The 21,672-nt window shown below is 38.1% G+C and overlaps 1 protein-coding gene across 1 annotated transcript; it reads left to right on the top strand.

The window, feature by feature from the left end:
- The first annotated feature begins 3,323 nt into the window (after positions 1-3,323).
- Positions 3,324-12,852, top strand: LOC127948478 (dual specificity testis-specific protein kinase 2-like). Its single transcript, XM_052544933.1, has 11 exons — positions 3,324-3,613; positions 4,099-4,647; positions 7,883-8,004; positions 8,261-8,309; positions 8,396-8,542; positions 9,230-9,312; positions 9,486-9,576; positions 9,661-9,744; positions 10,373-10,459; positions 10,556-10,652; positions 10,933-12,852. Exons 2-11 carry the CDS (start codon positions 4,471-4,473, stop codon positions 11,961-11,963), a joined length of 1,968 nt encoding a protein of 655 aa, XP_052400893.1. The 5' UTR covers positions 3,324-3,613; positions 4,099-4,470; the 3' UTR covers positions 11,964-12,852.
- The last annotated feature ends 8,820 nt before the right edge of the window (positions 12,853-21,672 follow it).

Here is a 21,672-nt window from a genome sequence, read left to right as displayed (position 1 = left end):
TGCCCACAGGAATACACAAAAAAGGGGGCGTGGTCTTATGGCCCTCTCACGGAGAAGAAGAAAGAGTTTCATTTCTGTTTGTGTTATTTTCTTCTCTGAATCCAATCAACTTTTTTTGACCTTCCCAGGGACGGCTAAAAATAAATTTTCATGCTGCTGGTATGACCCGCAGTTCAGGTGCTTCAGCTGCGGACCTGTGGTGAATCAGTTAATGAGACAGGAGATGGAGTTAGCCGTGATAGGAAGACAGGGGAAGAGTCATATCTTTCCTTAAGAAAAGAAAATCATGGGCTCAAAAACTAAAAGAAAAGAAGATTAAAGAGAGAAAGGCAAATGAGGGCAAACAGTTGCTCTCTCAGTTTTTTGAAAAGAAAGGTGAGCTCCAAATACATCATCGAGCATTGACATTGTTTTTACATAAAGATCTACTCTTGGAGGAGTTCTCCCCTGAGTCAGAAGTTTACATGAAAACACTATATTTCCCCCCATTGTTAAAATCGAACACCCGTGAAAACACAGATCATTAGCACCTATTTTAAGTGAAGTGAAAGTGACATACAGGAATTCATGCTCTGCTTTTAACCCATCCAAAGCACACACACACACACACACAGAAGTGAACACACACCCGGAGCAGTGGGCAGCCATTTATGCTGCGGCAGCCTGGAGCAGGGAGCAGTTGGGGGTTCGGTGCCTTGCTCAAGGGCACCTCAGTCATGGTATTGAAGGTGGAGAGAGAACTGTACATTGACTCACCCCACCTACAATTCCTGCGAGCCCTAGACTCGAACTCACAACCCTTCGATTGCAAGTCCAAATCTCTAACCATTAGGCCATGACTTCCCCTTGTTATGCATTATTATGCATTGTTATGCAAATTAGCTTGCGCACACTCTTACATTAAGTACATGATTGTTCTCAGTTTAATGCACATCTTAATGATTGAAAATGACTTATTTTAAAACGTAATTCAAAGACAGAATTTCTAGTTTGGCGGTTAGTGTACCCTTGTGATTCTATAGTCTGCATTTATTTTAAACAGACAAATAATCAACAATTAACTTATACCTAGCCTACACTTTAAAAAAGGTATTGTGACAATAAATGATATTTTAGCAACCATTTGAAGCCATATATTTCAGTTTCAGACCCTGCAGCAGCAGGCCCCTCATCATGGCCAGGTGAAAGCAGTGACAGTGAGGTGTATGTGACAGTGAGACAAGGTGAGCTTTTAGAGGAATTGCCTGTTTTAACACTTAGTAATTAGTACTTAAGTTTTAAGAGGAAATAAGCTAAATGGGTACATTGTTATTGTACACATTTAAACTTTAAAGGGATAGTTCACCCAAAAATTTAAATTCTGCCTTCTTTTACTCTCCCTCAAGTTGTTCCAAACTTGTATGATTTCCTTTTTTCTGCTAAACACAAAAGAAGATGTTTTAAAGAAGGTTGGTAATTAAACAGTTGCTGGTCCCCATTGACCATAGTATTTTTTTTTCCTACTATGGAAGTCAATGGGGTCTATCAGTCGTTTGGTTACCGACTTTCTTTAAAATAGCCCACCCATTGGTATCACTATGGTATTTGGTACGGGGCCCAGCAAGATGGTTTGTACCCAGGGCCCAAAATTTGGTGCTACGCCCCTGATTAGAAGACTTACAATTGTGAGACAGGTTGCTCAACTGTGTCCATTTCTTTTACTGTCTATGGTTTTTATGACAGTGAAAACAGTGGTATACAGATAATGGAATTGTTTGAAAAATACAGTTTTTGTGTATGTAGGGTGTTTCATCATGTGACTATTACTACACATTTCTTTTACTGTCTATGGAGAGTACAAACAGGCCTTACTCAATCACAGACGTTTTAAAATTATAGTTTGCCGACTTAAAATATGCTGATGTGCAGTTTTATATTTTTATATATCATATATCATACCTCATATCAATTGACCTAAACCCATAGACAGTAAAAGAAATGGACACAGCGACCCCATTGGAACTCAATTGAGACAAGTGAAGCCCATTTTTAGCGTTTTTTAGCACTTCCGTTTCTGACGCGCAGACTCAAACGAAGCTTGACGACGTCAGCAACCTGTCTGACAGATGTAAATCTTCTAGTAGCTGTGCGTGCAAACTGCCATCGTTAATCTTGCAGAGACGGCGAGCTTGAGCGGGGAGTTCTTTGGCGTGAGTCAGCAGGAGTAAGTATTCTGATTAATTATTTTGTATAGTATTTTAAAATGTAACGCCATTACGGCATATTAAGTTAATTGCCTGCGAGCTTCTCCTCCTGTCTGTACGGTAATGTGACAGAGAGTCTAGTGGTTATGATGCAATCGTTAGCCTATTTTTCACAAAAACTGTTTATACGGGGCCATAATGTAACATAGAAGGTAATGGAGCCCTTTATACATTGTCGTGTGTCTTTAGAAATAAATAATGGACAAACTGAGTCTTTAAACGCCTCAGATGTAAAGTTATTCGCTGTCAAAGTGACGCCAAAATGAATGGGAGTCAATGGGAATGCTAACGCAAGTGAAGTTCTGCTAAAAGATGGCAGCCCCCACCCGACTTCAACTTCCGGTCGAGTTCCTTGCCCCCTGCCTAAACCTCAAAGTTTTAAAGAAAAATGAAAGAGGGTTTGAAGCACACATTTGACTCTACTGCCACCTATTGATGAACCATGGCAGGAGATTCAGATTGTTTATTTTTTTATTATCTGAAAGTGAATTAAACATATTTTGTTTGATATTCTTTGTTAATATTAATATTTTGTATGATATTTTGTTTACAAATATATGCAGGCTTCATAAATTTAGACTGTTTTGACTGTCCTTAGTGAGTCAAATAAGTTGCATTTCAAATAATCTTATATTTCAGGTTAAACATGGCCTATGGGCAAATTAATTGTTTTAATAATAATTCATTGTTTTAAAAATAATAATAAGGTCAGCTGATAAAAGAGTATGACTTCCTTCTCTTAGAAGAATTCGCCATGATAGAGGAAACATAAAAATAATTGCATAGGCAGTGACTAAATTGATATGATGCAATAGTTAAATTTCAGATAATGGGTCCAGTGGCCTGTTTTTGTACTGCTGACTCACAAGTTACGACGATGAGATCATCCAAAACACTGAAGCATCTTTATGTACGTTGCAGTGTGACATGAAATTTAAAGATGACATCATAGTTCAGCCACGCCAGCGCACTGGCCTCTCATTGGCTCGAATCCTTGATTGATGTAAAAACAATATATATTTGACGTGCATAGTGGACGCTTTTATACTCAGTCAAGATACGATTTGCAGCCTTTTTTGTCCGGCTGTGAATGCAGTGCAGAATCGCAATAGTGCAGAATCACGCTGGCACACGTTGGAGCAGTTACTGCGCATGCTCGACGCGCAATGTCCAGCCTTGCCAAGACCTGCCCCTATTCTTCTCCAATGAACGGGCAAATTTACAAGCGGCATAAGCGTTCACTACAGTATGGCCGAGACGGACGGTGACAACTTGAGGATGAGATGTTGTTGACAAACCACTGAATATCTGCTAAATGCAACGTTGGTGCCCAAACAAGAAAGTCTTTTCTTCGATCCTGCTAAAATCAGGTAACGTTACAGTGCCATCATATCCTAAGGGAGCCGCATTGGCCCGGCTGCGCGCATGCCGTCCCCGGTTGCATGTGCATGACATTTTATTATATCGCATGTCTAATACAAAATAATAACCAGCTAAGTCAGCAAAACGGTATTCGCTTTGAAAATTAATAAAGGTGAAAAGCGAATTGCATTTAGAGCAAGCCCTTTAGCGATCATGTCATTTCAGCAACAATCCGCAATGGATCCTGTCTGCAGCCAGACTCGACAGATGGTGCGGATACACCGCATTTCTTCTAGACGTTAGAAGTATTGGGCTGCATTCTATGTTAATTCAAAAAGTGTTCAGTTAAATTTGTCCAATAGACATTAAAGCTGCATCTCTCCATATCGATAGCACTATTTAGGCTACTCAGTCTTAGTGATTTATAAAGCCATGTCTATTAATGTGTAATGAGACGTTACTTATTTTTAAACCATATTTAACCCTTTTGCAGGTGGGTTCTTTGTAAAAGCCGTTGGGATTGAAGCTACCGGTACAGTTACAGATATTGGAGAGGACAGATCTGTTTTTCAGAGCTGCTGGCGAGAGCGCGCGACCTTTCTGGAGCGCAGGCTGATTTAAGGACCGCGCGAGCGACCGGAAAATGAACCATGGCAACCGCATCTTTCGGGAAAAAGCTCGAGCGCACTTTTCATCATTTGCGTTCATTTGCCCTTTTTGGAGAATAATTAATCGGGTAGTTTTATGTGGTTTATTGGTTATTGAGCTGTTTTTGTAAGTGATTGTTTGTAGTGCATCTGACGCGGGATATGGATATTTGGACTTGGTTGCGTTAAAGGGACCCGCCGCCTGTCTGTCCATCATAATGGATCAAGATGATAACCAAGAAACATGTGAACCCCCACCGCATGCCCTTTACGGGCCTAACCGGATCCGGCCTTCGTCGTACCGGGCTCTGCGGAGTGCCGTGTCCAGCCTCGCACGGATTGACGATTTTTGCTGTGAAAAAATCGGATCCGGGTTCTTCTCAGAAGTCTTTAAGGTAACTTTGCCTCTTTTTATATCTACCAATGATAATCCACGGTCCTAGATTTTTTACAGTGGTCATGTTTTTTTCTGACAGATGTTTGGTTGCACCTTCTGATGATTTGCACTTTAAATAATTAGTCAAGTTAAGAAGCAGTAAGAGAGAGTTTTCATGATTTGAACAGTCCATGGATTTCATAAAATAATATTAATTCTGAGCATTCAGGCCGCTAGTGAAATTAATTCACAATGACTTGTGAGATGAGAGATGAGCCTCTGATTTACAACCTTAAACTATAGTTTATAATGGAAACTGATTATCAGTAATCAGTTTGACCAATATGTGTGTGCATGTGTGTGTAAAACTTTCATTTGTTTATTTTTTGTTACTTTTATTTATTTTAGTAAAATTTTGTCTATTTTGTCTACCAATAAACGGGACTTCTGTCAAAATTTTCACCAGCAATTTTTAAATGATAAAATTTAGCTTTGTTGGTATAAATGTTGGTATAAATTAATGTATTTAGCTTGATTCAGTAATGTTAATGATTAATGAAAACCAGTTAACATGATAACATTTTTGTTAAAATGTTTTCATTAAAGAATAGCAGTGCTGTTAAAAAAGCATTGTTTAATAATAGCCATAAAATAAAATGCCATAAACACAGATTATAATATTACAAATAATCCATAATTAATATAACAATTTTTTAATGATCATTTCAATTTTGTTTCAAAAAAAGAAATGGATTCAGAACATTGTTCACAAAGAAATAGTTTAAACCAATTTGAAAGCATACACTGGAATTTGAATAACTGTGTAGTTTAAAAAAAGACACATATCCTGAAGTCTCACAGTCTCATTCATCTTGTATATAATACAACAGAGTCATATGTGTCCATGTTAAGAGCAGCAGTGTATATGATTAATGATAAGACAGGTTGGTTGTACTCGACAGTATAATCAGATTACCAACCTGCCCTAATCTGTCTGCCTCTTCACAGAGGGGTGTGTGTGTGTGCTTATTGGCCCATGTCTATTGCTTTCATTTGAAAGTTTGTCCATCATTGTCCCATATTTAATAACAGACACTCCTTTCATACTTTTTAAGAACATTGTGGACCACAATGTAATTTTATTTTATTCTTTACTGTTTTGTGTGTGTGTGTGTGTGTGTGTGTGTGTGTGTGTGTGTGTGCGCGTGCGTGTGTGTTTGTGTGTGAGCTGTCATAGTAGCTGTCATACTTCATTAGTGGTTACAGTAAAGTCAGAAAATACAGTAAAGTAACTAAAGAGGTCTAATTTCTAATGCATAACTTTTATTTGTATCTATAAATAAAGAAAAGCAGAGCAGTTTTGGTACATTTTTTTATATTTATATTTTTGCTCGACAGTAGGCCTAAACAACTACATATCATTGCAGAAAGCTGTGAATGTAACTTTTGAAAAATTTAATGTTTAATGAAAGTGGTTTGTGCCACCTCAAGAAAACTCATTTGTCTTTCATTTTCCTTTTTAGAAGTCAAAATGTATAAAACATTTGGTGTCACCGCAAAAAAGTGTAATAAAAGAATTAAGTCTAAATGACAAATGACTCTGTAAGGCACAGTTTGAAATATGAATGTATTACTGACATGCGGTTCTCAAATAGTTATAAATCAAAGTCAGCCTGATATCTGATTTATATACATGGGCTGGTGTATGTTGTGGTGTTTGGTGATGCCCATGTTTTGTGTGTGTGACGTTGCTGTGATGATGTCCTGGTTTCCTGCTGGTCAGATGGGATGATGGGAAATCCAGAAAGCCTGTTAGTGCACTAATGGCTTTAATACTCAGTATACTCTACTGGATCTTTCTCCAACTCTCTCTACCTCATAAACACACAAAGCCATATTTATGTCAGTCTAACGCATGTTGCGGAGTAATTCTGCCTAGTAGGGCCAGAAAAAGCTTTAGATACTCTTGTGCAGATGTACAGTAGATTTTATCCTGAATGAGAACAGGTCATTAACGCGACTGAATGAACATACTCTGCTGTGCTGGCCAGATGTGGAGTTTTAGGCACTCCGGCATAGTGTACAATGGAAATATTTTGAAAAGTTAAAAATTATGGGAGATGATAAGCACCCTACAGTTTCTACATACAGAAGCTTGATATTAATATATATAATTATTTCTGTTATAACAACTCTCTGAGAGTTTAACATGGTAATTTACATGACAATGTTAATGTGTTTGGTCTTGGCAGAATATATCTGCTACACTGCTGCTGCTTAGACTCGCTACTTCCAAAACATCCACAAACATGTTGCTGTGAGCATGTAAGAAATACTGATGCTGCACATATAACATATATGAAAAAAACATATATAACACACATGCAATCACCCTGTAGCAGATGTATAGAGGTGAAGCTGGGAAAAGTGGGGGGGGGGTGCAACTTTTTTTAATGTTCCTGTAGCTCAATTGGTAGAGCATTGTGCTATCAAGCACAAGGTTGGGAGTTCGATTCCCCAGGAACACATGATAGGTAAAAAAAAATATTCTTGATAGCCTGAATGCACTTTTAGTCGCTTTGGATAAAAGCGTCTGCTAAATGCATAAATACAATTTTTTTATTTAACTGATACAGCAAAAAATATTGATTTTAAATGGTAAGAGATGCCCAAACCCTTTAATACAACAGGCCAAAAATCTGATTTGATTCAAAAGTAAATGTTCAATCACATAAAAAAAAATTGCCCTTAAATGTTTCCTACCGTGTATCCTGAACATAAATACATGCTCTCAGTTTTGACATTTATTATGCTGCTTTAATTTGTTCTAAATAACAAACACATTTACATATGTTTAAAAGTACTAAATTTGTTCCTGTGCATATGAATTCTTTGAACTACAGTGCTTTTCTTAGAATATCTGCTGATTACAACAGTCAGATTTTGCCCCTTGACAAGGCAAGGTTGATAGCTACTCTCAAAAATGTGCTTTGATATGTTCACCTGTAGAAGTCTATGGTTAAATCTCCAATTAGCAGTCAAAATCTGCAAATGCATTTGCTGAAGATATGACTAAGGTACCCATGGTGGTAAAATACTTGTTTTGGTTGAGTACCAACTGTAGCATAGCACGCCAAATCAAAAAGGCAAATGGTCATGGGCTTGTTTGGGCATCTCTGGTCTATTACATGTATCATACAAATGAATAAGTCTCTGAATAAGTGTGTGTGTGTGTGTGTGTGTGTGTTGTGCAGGTGCAGCACAGGATCACAGGGCAGGTGATGGCTCTGAAGATGAACACACTGGCCAGCAACAAAGCCAACATGCTGAGAGAGGTGCAACTCATGAACCGCCTTTGCCACCCCAACATCCTCAGGTGTGGGATTTAACATTGGTCCTTTTTTGTACATAAAACCGGGAATACTTCTCTCTGTATTCATTGAATGATATAAAATACAACAGTGTAATGGCATAAATAATATTTTTCTTGGGTTATGTATTTGTAGGGTCTGACTTTAATGTGATAAAATTTATATGTATCCTGTTGAAAAATGATCCCAGGTTGAAAGTACATATTCACAAAAGGAATACAAAAAATATAGAAAATAAAAAGTTGTTCTCACCTTCATTAGGTTTTGGGGTGTGTGTGTTCATGAAGGACAGCTTCATGCTCTTACAGAGGTAAGACATTGCATAGAAATCCAGACTTCAGGAGTAAATGGACTGTCGGGTTGATATGATAATAAATGTAATGTCACCGTTTACAGTACATAAATGGGGGCAATCTGGAGCAGCTGCTGGACAGTGACATATATCTGTCATGGATCGTGAGGATAGGTCTGTCTCTGGACATTGCAAGAGGGCTGCAGTATCTACACAGCAAGGGCATTTTCCACCGAGATCTTACATCAAAGGTACAGACACAATGACAGTCATATATGGTTTATTGTGCCAGCAGCTCTGTCTGTTCATTTTGTGCTTGCTGCACGCTGGAGACATGGGACAAAAAAAGAGCATTGCAGTGATGTCGTGTTTTTATAGGCCAACCATCACCGTTTTTCTTGAAAAAAGTAGATTTTTTATGGGCTTTTTTTGATTAGTGCAGAAACTAAGCTGTGATTAGCAAAAGTTGATTCATACACATTTTGTTAGTCATGATCATATTCATAAAGGAACACTAATTTGATGAATTTTGATGTCTAAATACAATCTCCAGAAGTACAAAGTGAACAAATAACACCCTGGTTGCATGATTTTAACGTCACTAACATTACGCTTCTGATAACAATATTTTAGTCTATATTTAAAAAACATTTACCTGAAAATCTGAGTAGGAATTGTTTGCAAGATTGTGATTATAAACGCAATGAGGCTTTAAAAGTAAATTAGTCAATAGATGAGTTTAATTGGTCGGCGTGATGAGGTTAAATTTCATTAATAATCAATGTAATCAAACAGAAATGCTAACATGTTAACTCGTTTTGGGTTTTGGCCTACAAAAATGTCATCAATGCAGTATTCTATGAATAAGGCTAAGAACCTTGAAATACTCTACCATTATATCCTATGAAATACCCTGACTAGACTACTGTACTATACAGAACTGTCTGGTCCGTTGTGACAATGGTGCTTTTACTGCTGTGGTTGGGGACTTTGGGCTGGCAGAGAAAATCCCTGATTACAGGTCAGTACATCTCTCCTTTTGACACACATTTGATGATGACATTTAAATGGATCAGTACTTAACTAGAGACACAGAGATACCAAAAGTATGACAGCTATCCAGAAAGGCTATATTCCAAACATAGGCCAAATATTGATATAAAAAAACCTATGCTTTGTCTTTCTTGTCTACAGTGATGGTGTTGAAAAGCAGCCGTTGGCTGTTGTGGGCTCCCCCTACTGGATGGCTCCGGAAATGTTAAGAGGAGAGCTGTACAATGAGAAGGTTTCTTATCTTTCAACACTAACAAGTCAGCGTCCAACTCTTGTGTGCCTGTGAAACTTTATTCATCTCATTTTCATACCATAGGTGGATGTTTTTGCGTATGGAATAATCCTTTGTGAGATTATTGCTCGAATTGAGGCTGACCCAGATATCCTCCCACGAACAGAGGTACATAACTGCACACCACCAAATGAAGCATAGAATCAACCACAGAATCATGTCAATCAACTGATCAAGCTTAAAAAATAAAACTGTTCAGATTACTTTAATAACTAATAATTAGTAGCTAAATTTAATCTAGCCTCAGCCTATGTTTATATTTTCTATGTCTGGGTAATGATAACTGAAATGTTGATATTCTGCAATTGTATTAAAACACAAAATATATCTGTTATACTAAAATGTAATCAAATTAATGCAAAAATAATATGATTATTTTGCTTTTGTTTTCTTTGCTCCCGTGTTTATTTCTAAATATGATGTGTGCATATGCATAAGCATATAATGTATTCAGATCCATTCTAAGAATTCAACGAAGTTACATTTTTCATGACCACTTCAGATTAGACTTTGATATCAATGTTTACTTTTTAATTTCATGTCTCCCTCTGCTGGTGAAGCAGCATGGTGGAGTATATTTCCATAAAAATAGGTTTTTCCTATTTTTATCTTTTTATTTATTTATTTTTAGAAAACAACACATTGTTAATTATTGCAAACATCCAGATTAATCTTAAATTTTCATGTGAAGATGCCTGGACAGAGCAGTAAATATAATCTGGCTGTTTGTCTGTAGGATTTCGGACTGGATGTTGACACCTTTGAGCATATGGTGGGAGACTGTCCACCTTCATTCCTTCTTCTGGCTGTCAGTTGCTGCAATGTAAGCCACATATGCATATATACACTCAGACGTTCAGTGTAGTGTACATGTCATGCTCTCAGTTGTATTTAATTTGTTATGCTCTTTCTGTGGTAGATGAGTGCAGACAGTCGTCCTGCCTTTTCTGAAATAGTAGTGACACTTGAGAGGATAGAGAGAGAGAGGAAGATGAGTGAAGCTCCAATCATTCTAGGTAAGTATGTTACAGATAACACAGGCAGGGGTTGAAAGGACTAAATCAGTGCAATACATTAACAGTAATAGTAATTTTAAAATAGATAGATTTTTTAAATAGAAAGTTTTTTTCTAAATTGTAATAATATTTTACAATTAAAAAATAATAATTAAATGCAGTCTTGGTGAACATAAGAGACTAAAATCACTTTTTTTATTACTCTTTTTACATCCACCAATAAATAATTTAGCAGTTTTCTCAGTCCTCTGACAACCAATCCTTGTTGTGGTTTCCTCAGAGCCCCTTGTGATTGACGTCAGTCCGTATAGGAGGAGAAGCTCTCCATGCTTTCCTGGTGACCAGCGCCTGTCCCGTAGTCAATCAGACGTATTGCCCCCTGCCACTTCACCGTGTTTAGGCACACCTGCACGTGTCAACCCATTCTCTCTTCGCCAAGACCTCAACGGTGGTCGCATCAAGCTGTTCGACACCCCTAGTAAATCTGTCATCTCCCTTACCTTTACCCTTCCACCTCCTCCAGACCCCTGTGCCTCCCAACCACTAAACGGGAGCCTGGGGCTCCGGGGCCCTCCTCGAAGGTGTCGCTCCCTGCCATGCACCCCCGAGCTGGGACGACAGCTACCCTCCTGGGACCAAGGGGAGGAGAGGACTGAAGATCTCAGAGACAGAATGAAAGAGAACGAGGCAGAAGTATGGCAAGACGAGGTGGTGGACTCAGGCCTGGTTCTGGACTTAGATATGGTGTCTTTAGAACGGGTAGAAGAAGAGGAGGATGAAGAGGTGGAGAAGGAGCGACTGAGCCTCACAGAGCCCATGGACTGTAGCAGCTCGCCCGACACAGCAGAAGGAAACGTGTCAGGGAAGCAGTTTATCAGCGGTTCTTCTTATTCCTCGTCCTTGCAGTCCAATGGTTGGGCTACACCCATCTCTAATGGACCACCGTTATTACCTCCCCTTCCCCGATTGGACAATAACAATGGACTGCTGAGGCCTGGGCGGCCAATAGCATGGGCAAGACTGAACGGTTACCGAGGCCCCGCTCTGGAGCCTTTACCACCCACTACCGAACAAGGCGATGTGATTTCTTGTCCAGCCTGCTGTCTGGCTGGGTTCAGCTTCCCTTCTCTGTGCCTGCGTAGAGCTCCTCCCTCGCGCCGTGGACCTCTGCGACGACCGTACAGGAACTTCAACGGAGGCGAAGCATCCGCAGCCACAGCAAAGGGACTGTTCTGTCGGGGAGCGATGGGTCTGGCTCCATCCACAGCTACTTGTGAGCCAGGCTTACCCCTCCCAGAGGCACAGACCTAAAGATGACCACTGCGACATCTCAGAAACTGCAATGCCACACAGTGAGTGCAGTGTGGGTTGATGTAAAGGGATAGTTCACCCAAAAATGAAAATTCTGTCATTTACTCACCTTGATGTTGTTCCAGACGTGTATAACTTCAGTCTGAGAAACACAAACAATGTTTTGAAAAATGCCACACTGTTTTTGTCCATACGGTGAAAGTCAGTACTATTTCATTGGTTGGATCTTTAAATCATTCTTTAAAATATATTCGTCCTATTTTACAGAATAAAGAAGTCATATGATTTTTGGCATGAGGGTGAGTAAATAATGACAGAATTTTTTAGGGTTCCAAAATATATTTAAAAAAATTAAGCAGATAGTATCATATGGCTTTGTGCGATTGTCAAATTGCATAGGTTGAAACAGTTTCGACTGAGAACACATGTCTAAATGAACAGTGTTGCAGCAGTGCATTTATTTTAAAAATACTTTTATTATAATAATTTTACGGTTGTACTATAAAATAAAATTGTATTTATTAAATTTCCAATTTTAAAATGTCCATTAAATGCTATTACAGTATATTTATTTTTTTGTTTAATTATTTTTATTTAATAATATCATAAAATCATAATATTAATTGTTGCTTTGTAGTCATTTTGAATAAGATAAAAACAATGGCAATTTGGCCTATGAAAGCTTGAGCGGAAAGAGATTACTTAAGAGATTACATAATATTTTTAACTTATGTTTTAAAAAAAAAGTTGTTTCTTGTAGTGTTATTCAATTATTATTTTATTTCTAGAATGATTCCCACCCCCAAAACATTGCACAGTATTCAAGCCATCTGCTGAAAAGTCTATATATATATATATATATATATATATATATATATATATATATATATATATATATATATATATATATATATATATATATATATATATAGCATTATGTATTGCATTATATATAGCAGTAAAGCTTTTTGTTTTTGGGTGAACTATCCCTTCAAAGGTGTGTACAGGATAGAAGTGACACAAAGGATAGAAGTGAGGAAGAAAGGCTTTCTGGTTCCATAGTGCCAGTTCTTTATCATGGTCTTTTTGCCGTAATTCAGAATAACTTAATACCATTACTGTTCAATAATGGCTGCTTTTCATTGTGTGCTCTTTTTGGCTCCATAAATGTTTGATCGACTGAAAGCCACTGTGTTTAAAAGGACATAAATACTGTGTTTGTAGTAAGGGAGACCTACAGTACACGATAATAGTGGCATTTTAAGTATTTTAATTGTATTATCTGATTTATTTATTTATTTATCAGAAAGACTGAATGCTCTTCACTTTGCTGTGAGAGTGGACTCGGGTGCGTGACACTGGCTACTGATGTCTGACATCAGAGACATTTTTGTGATACATGTGTATGTTTAGATGCAATGTATGCAGTAAATCATGGTCATTATGTAAAGTGTACTGTACTAATAGGCATTTTTTTAAATGAAAACTGATACATTTTGAGTTTTACACAAAATGATGATGTAGAAGATAGTGGTTTACATTTTTTTATCTCCCCCTTGTGGTCTGGAGGATACACTCTTGTTAGATCACTGCTGCTGTAGGGAAAAAAAAATCAGATTCCTCTCACATGAGAGATGTTAGAGGACATTTACCTTCATGTTTGATCTAGCTCAGCTTTTTTGTGATGTTCAAGGTATGAAATCGTATTTAAAAAGCAAAAGAGCATCTCGCACAAAGTGTTTTCTGATGGCCACTAATATTTACTCAAGACAAGAATGACACACCCCAGTAAAAATTATTAACTTTTTACAATTTTTGCTTTATGTTTAAACATGATTGCAAATTTTCACAGGTAGCCTGATTCATTGTGGATCAATACTTGTCTGGGGCTGAATTTTTGTATTAGTTTATGCAAATTCTGAGATTCCATGTCTGTTATGAAGAAGTGTTTTATGCCTCAGAAACACATCCACTGAATTTCCTCATGCTTGTTTATGTACATCTGCTTATGAAATGAGCATAGGAAGTATCTGCATGCTGAGTACTGTACAAAAGAGTGATCTGTACGTATCAGTGCATGACAATAGACAAGAAACTGTCTAGCATGTTAAAACTTCCCTTCAGACTGGCATCAGAGGTGGAGTTGTCTCAAGGCATTTTTGTCTTCTGAATTCTGAGACAAGATATGGATGCAATAAGTGCTCTTGTCTTAATCAGTAACTTTAACATTAGGTTCTTGAAGCGCATATATATTTTCTATTACTAATCTGTGAAGCATAGAATTGGGCTGAAGCTAAGAAGCTGTTTTAACTATACATTTTCATGCACAGAAGAGATGAAAGCAATTTGATCAGGTGTATCTGAACAGCACAAACATTCAGAAATTGCCTCCTTTGTGTCAGTGAAGAAGTGATGTTATAGCGGATGGGATGTGGATGGATTTGTAAGGTCCATGTGACATCTTACTGTGTAAAGATTGGTTTCTTTTTTAAAAGACAACCTCTTTCTCTCTGAAAGCAAAGCACTTATCACTATTATTACTTTTATTAGTTCTGTGGAACATCAGCTTTAATACATGTCAATGAATTGTTATTTATTAAAATGTCATAAATAAATAAAAAAAGATTGAATGTAGAAACTGTCATTTTTACATTAAAATGTATTTGAAATGTTTACAGAAATTGCAATTGATCAGTTACGTCGCCACAACATAACTTTGTGACATTGCCAATAAGTAACTGCAACGTAGTGGCAATGTTGTGAATCAATAGATGTGTGCTGATAATCAGTTGGTAATTTTTTATAATTATTTATTTTCTATGGGCAGACATGCAGTAGTTTAACCTAAGTTGAAACTATTTTAAAGGCTGTTTCAGCTGTGAATGTTGAATACAGACTCTAAATGAATTCAGTTCAGAATGTTACCAGTCTAACAGAGTTGTTGAACGTTTTTGGTATAGCTGTCCAGAAACAGGAAAATGTCAGACACCGTCCTCTCCAGCAGTTAATGTGTTGCAGCAAGACAATAGAGATCTCACATGTTTCTCACATGTTTCCCTTCTTTTGTCATTTTGGACTTCATTTTCTCTCAGAGCATTCTCATGTCTCAGATGTGTCTTCTTTTATTTCTCCTAAGGAATTTTATAAGAAACATCTGAAAAAAAGCAACTGCTGAGCAACCAATTTCTCATCCGGGAAGTGCTCTAAGAGATAAAAATATTAACAACGGTGGAAGCAGATATTACTCAAAGATAAGCATTTCTATGGTGAAGTTTTGTCTTCTATAAAACACATGGATTTAAATGTAGTGCCTTCTAGTTGATGGTAACTAATTTTTTTTTTATGAATGAGCAGAAGCTCTGAAACAGGCTAGAACAAGCTAGCAAGGGAGAAAGCAGGTAGAACCTCTTTTTCTTTGAAAGCAAACACTTACCACTGTGTTTATGAGCTATCACTAAGAGCTGAAATAAATGTCAGTGGCTTGTTATTTATAAAAATGTCATTCAAAAAAGAAAAAAAAGATTGCACGTCAGTTTTTACATATGAATGTATTTTAAATGTTTATAGAACTGAACTGTTTTTTTAAGATACCTAAAGCCTTAATCATATGCTTATATGTTCAATGCTTGTGTAACATTGAATGTTTGTTAATATACAAAGGAGTTTATTTTTGAACAAATGAAGTTCCATTTTTCAGGAGTCCTGCTGCCACATACCCTTTGCCCACCAGCGTAGAATTCATTTTGTGTGGCTTGGTGGACAACGCTGGAGCCTTTAGAGACGAGGGGGGGGACGCTTGCAAGCGTCTGTTGCACTAGTGGCATCGCTCTATAAACCCCACTCTTCCAGCCCCACTACATAGTCGCATTACTGCAAATCGGGGCCGGAGAGGCGGGTATAATAGGGGTGATTCCACAATCTCTGTGAAAGAAAGGGTTTTCTGTGGCTCAAAGTGTTTTTCAGTAGGCCAGTCGATTTTTTACCTGTCTACTGCACGAGTAACCACCTCCTCATATTGCGGCGAAAGGGGTGGCGAATCCCCGCTGACAGACTGTCAGGAAGAGAGGAAGTGCTGATCCCTCACCCAGGGGGAAGAAACCGCAGAGCGTGCTTCCGAAACCAGGGTTTGGGCGCTGGATCTGGCAGATGAAGAAGGACATAAGGATTGGCCCATCTTAATTCCCTCTGACAGATCCAACTGTGAACCCCACGAATGCAGCTGCCACTCTGCCTCAGCAAAAGCGAGACCAGCACCACGGGGAACACTGGCGAAGGCTCCCTCCTCGAAGAGAGCCCTTCGGATCCCAGGAAAACCACGCATAGATTGTGTGTATCCCTACAGCCCCTTTCACACTGCCATTCTGGCAAATACAGGGGTAAAGTGTTCCGGCAATTGTTCCCCGGTCGCTAGATTTTGCACTTTCACATTGCCAGTGATGCCCAGGGATATGTGCGTGCTTTCACACACAAACCGTAAGGGCCGTTTCTTAGTCAACGCATCTGTACGCATACGCGTCCCGGAGGCTACGCATCGTTACACTTCGGCCGCCATTATACGTCGATGCGTAGCCAAATGTGTCATCCTAGTTTTTGATATGCGACGCGCCGATGCACGCAATACTATGCATTGTCAGAGGGGGCAACATTGCAAGTATTGTATATTAATTCAAGTATATTGTGTTTACAGAAGAAGAAGGTTTGAATACAATGGCGGGCGAAGAGGAAAAATTATGCAAACTTATACATACTCATCCACATTTGTACGATAGTTCATCGCAATTACATTCAAATAAAATAGCGTTGGAAAATACCTGGAGAGAGGTTGCAACCGCAATCGGAAAACCCAAAGATATGGGATGGGAAGCACCAGAGACACAAACTCCCCATCCTGATCTCTTTTTTGATTTAAAGGGCGAACATACCACCGTCTATCTCTGCGTTGCCTTTGTTGCCGCCGATGTAAAATCAGCAACAGAATACATTCCTCTTCTGTTGCCATTGTTATCTGAATATCACACGACCTGACTCTACTACCCCCTGTTGCGTGAGCGGTGTATTGTCCAATTTTTGTGCGGAGCGCGTCGCTCGCGTTGCTTGCTCGCGTTTCTCGCGTTGACTATAGCCCCTTTCATACTGCCATTCCGCCAAATACACAGGTAAAGTGTTCCTGCAATTGTTCCCGGGTCGCTAGATTTTGCACTTTCACACTGCCAGTGATGACCCGGTATATGTGCGTGCTTTCACACACAACCCTTGAAGATCCCGTAACAACACGTGACATCAGCGCGTGACGTGTAATGTACGAATTGAAAACGCTAGGCACGTTATACTTTCACTGAAGCAAGCAAACGATCTCTGCGTCAGAGCGGAAAGTGAGGAACTAACTGATCTCTGCTTCATTACAGTTTGCAAATATGTTTTCGTCGCAAACGTTGATCTTCCTTCAAAAAAGCCGGTAAAAGAGTCACACAATAACGTGCATCATCATTTCTACACGGAATCAGATCTGGCTTTTGTTCACACAGCGCTCGTCCCAGGTCGAACCCCGCAATGTTACTAGGTCCCCGACCCGGGTTCAATGCGGTAATCAATCCCGGGACGTGGTTGCTTTCACACAGAAGGCGACCCGGCAATGTTCCGGAAATATTGCGGGTCCGATGTGCAGTGTGAAAGGGGCTTATGTAACAGCCCTAAAGATCCCATAATGACACGTGACATCAGGGCGTGACGTGTAATGTACGAGTCAAAAACATTAGGCACGTTATACTTTCACTGAAGCAAGCAAACGATCTCGGCGTCAGCGCGGAAAGTGAGGAACTAACTGATCTCTGCTTCATTACAGTTTGCACATATTTTGTCGTCGCGAACGTTGATCTTCCTTCAAAACAGCTGGTAAAAGATTCGCACGATAACCAGTGGTGGACAGTAACGGAGTAGCTTTACTTCGTTACTGTACTTAAGTACATTTTTCAAGTATCTGTACTTTACTGGAGTAGTTTTATTTTGAGTAACTTTTACTTTTACTTCACTACATTTCAAAGCATAAGATCGTACTTTTAACTTCACTACATTTCATAAAACATATCGTTACTCCCTATAATATATCACGTGCTCCGACACGCAGAATCGGTGTCTGATTCAACATGAACGAACTGATCGTGTCTTTTCAAAATAAGCTTTTAAATCGGATCGCAAATCGCACCAAACGATTCGTTTACGAATTGGAATGATCCGATTGCAGCTGTTCTGGAGTCGACCACCCACTGATTCAAATGAACCGTTTAGTGCGAGTCTACAGAAGTAAGAACCGGGAGATCTTGTGAGCGCGCGTTCGTCTGATGTTGCTAAAAGTAAGTTATTAATGTCGAAATTTAGGATTAATTATTGTAACTGAAAATCATATTTAGGTCAAATTTGTCAGTTGGTTGGGAACTAAATCCGTTGTAAAGAGTGATCTATTTAAGCCCACTGAAATGCTCAAGTGCAGACGATGCAGACACATCAATGAGCGTCTCTGTGTTTTAGGTTAAAAAATTTTTTTAAATTAACCATTAAACTAACAAACACAGATTAAATAAAATAACTTGTGCATGTCCAAATTCCCCACTGCTGTAATATTAACAGTTTTATTAAAGTCCCCGTGAAACGGAAGTTGCAAACGGCTTTTCTCCAGTGTTGTGACGTATTTCCGAGAGAAACGGAATAATAAATGAGGAAAAATAATGGGCGTGGCTTATTTTCCAACTAGCACCTGATTGGCTCTAGATAAGTAGGTGTGTTCAATTGCATGAGACATGGTTCATTTCAACTCACCGTCGTCAAACTTTGTGAGGTACCAACGGTCTACACTGACGGGACAGCGTTATCTGTTAATGACAGATATTTCAAGAACCCCATTACGTGTTCTGTCCTGTTTTTGGAGTATTCGCGCGTTAAGTGCTTCGAGCACATCCGTGAACACTCTGTTATCCCTCCTTCCTCGAAATGTAATAATATCGATCCATCTGGACCGTAACGAGGAAATTTTAGGGAAAGGGAAAAGTGTTCCGTCCGTGAGTTCCACAACCAAAAATGCACCTCCTCGCCATCTCTCCTTTCACGCGCTGTCAATGCTCGCAAACACACAGGCAGCCTGTCTACTGTCAGTTGGAGGGGCGTGGTTACAGATTAAGCAGACGCCCAATTCCTCAAGCCTACGTCATCAGTGAAGGTCCTCCAATGCAGAGGGGAGGGGCATTTTCAAATTTTGATTAAAGATTATGAAGCCAAAAATTTTTTTTGTGTGGATTGACTCGCATGGATGAATTGTTCAGCACAAAACGATCAATTTAGGCGAACAAAGTAAATATAGTCATTTTGATTTCATGTGTACTTTAAAATGCTACCATGTCCTAAGTGACGTCTGTTTTTATATTGTTTATCAAAAGTGACGTTATACATATTTATATTGGTTGGATTAACTAGACGAGTAGACAGACATGAATGTTTATTCATAACCGTACTGAAAATAAGTAAATATTGTTAGCTGATGCTAACTGTTTAGCTAACAAGCTTGCTGGTGCTAACTTGAGGTAATTTTTATAATGTCCAAATATTTTTATTCAACAACCTATATTATATATATATATATATATATATATATATATATATATATATATATATATATATATATATATATATATATATATATATATATATAGATTACATCTGGGTAGAAAAGAAAGGATATGATGTTCAGAACATGGTAACTAATTATCAAAGAGGGGAAGAGATGCACCCCGTTTGGCCAGGGGTGTTTTTACACCACAGACAAGGTTTCAGAAGGAAAAAATCATTATGAAAATATAATTATATTTTCCTTAAAATGTTCTTCCTAACTTCAGGCCTTATTATCATGTCATATATAACTGTGATGTTCTGTAAAACAACAAACTTCTTTGTTCTTACTGGTGAAAATCAGATGGTCATCTCTGTTTTCTCTCAGGTTAATCACAGTGTAAGCTTCACAGTGAACATTACTCTCGTCAACGTAGTCCATACTCCATATAGTGGTTATTATGGAAAAAATCCCAGGTATTTTGAGCAGTAGGATTATAAAAAAAATATGTGCTAATATAAAATTAAATTAAGTAGCCTATATAAAATTATCTTTCAGTACTTTTTTACTTAAGTACATAAAAAAATTGAGTACTTTTGTACTTTCACTTGAGTGAAAAAGGAGTACTTTTACTTTTACTGGAGTAATATTTTACTATACGTATCTGTACGTTTACTCAAGTATACTTGATTTGTGTACTTCGTCCACCACTGACGATAACGTGCGTCATCACTTCGACACGGAATTAGATCTGGCTTTTGTTCACACAGCGCTCGTCCCGGGTTGAATCTGGCAATGTTACTAGGTCCCCGACCTGGGTTCAATGCGGGAATCAATCCCGGTACATGGTTGCTTTCACACAGAAGGCGACCCGGCAATGTTCCGGCAATATGACAGGTCCGACATGCAGTGTGAAAGGGGCTGTACTTGTGTTGTAACAAGGGCAGGGAGTAACACACAATCTATAAAACATAATCGCTCTTCAAATGTCTGGTTTTCCCCTTGCTCTTTGACATATTTAGCGACTTTTTACATTCAAAGGACTGACAGGCCAGATTTTTGAAGCTGAAGCCAGCTGAGCATCACATGCTTTAACAGGTTCCTGGTCATTACGTCACCCCGCCCATGACGTCACGCCCCTTACATTGGACAGATTGCACATGATATTCAGAGTCTGTCTCTATTTATCTACCTATCTATCTATCCATCCATCCATCCATCCATCCATCCATATATATATATATATATATATATATATATATATGTAAACAGTATGTGTTTTCATTATTCATTATGCACTTGCAAACTTATGCAATACATTTCATAAAATAATTGTTCAAAATGATTACCCATAGATGTGGTTTCAAGGATCCAAATTAAAAGGTCTATCCTGCACATCATCACATGAAAAAATTAAAATGTGATATTTCCTCCATGTTGCTCTTTTTGTGATTACTCTGTTAAAACACTTCATCTCTTTTGGAGCTTTCCATTCACAAAAAAGTTAGGTCAAAATTAATAATAAATGTGTTCTGTTTTGGAAGGACGTAGTGCTGGGTTTTACTGAGTATGAACAATCTAAAAGAAAACATATATATAATGATTCTGATTTTGCTTCATGCTAAATTCCTCATTCACAGATGCAAATAGATTTAAACTCCAAACCTCTTACTTTTGTTTTATAGAAGAATTTGAGCAATACCTTTCATAGATCCAGTTGTCTAAGAACAAAAAAGCTTTAAAAACTTTATCTGTCTGTAACTTTTTTTCCTATATTTAATGACATATAAGTATAATTTTTTCAGTTTGTAATTTATGAAACACCGCCCTTTTTATTTTTTATTTGTTTTTATTTTATTTTATTTTGTTATTATTGTCAATCATTTTTATATTTATTATATTTTATATTGAACACTCAGTTTACTCCAGTCTTCAAGGCTGTACTATTTTTGAAATATGTTTGATCATTGACTCTTTCAACAAAAATGCACCAAGACCGTGTCATCCGCAAATTCAAAAAGACCAGCTTCATTGCTTTTCATTTGTATGTCATTGGTATATATATTGAAATTAAACAGCCACACAGATGGGAAATCAAAAATTACCTGTATT

Source organism: Carassius gibelio, chromosome B1, assembly GCF_023724105.1.
Source record: "Carassius gibelio isolate Cgi1373 ecotype wild population from Czech Republic chromosome B1, carGib1.2-hapl.c, whole genome shotgun sequence".
NCBI classification, from domain to species: domain Eukaryota; kingdom Metazoa; phylum Chordata; class Actinopteri; order Cypriniformes; family Cyprinidae; genus Carassius; species Carassius gibelio.
Note: the sequence above shows the minus strand (reverse complement) of the source record. Positions and strands in the feature narration are given on the sequence as shown.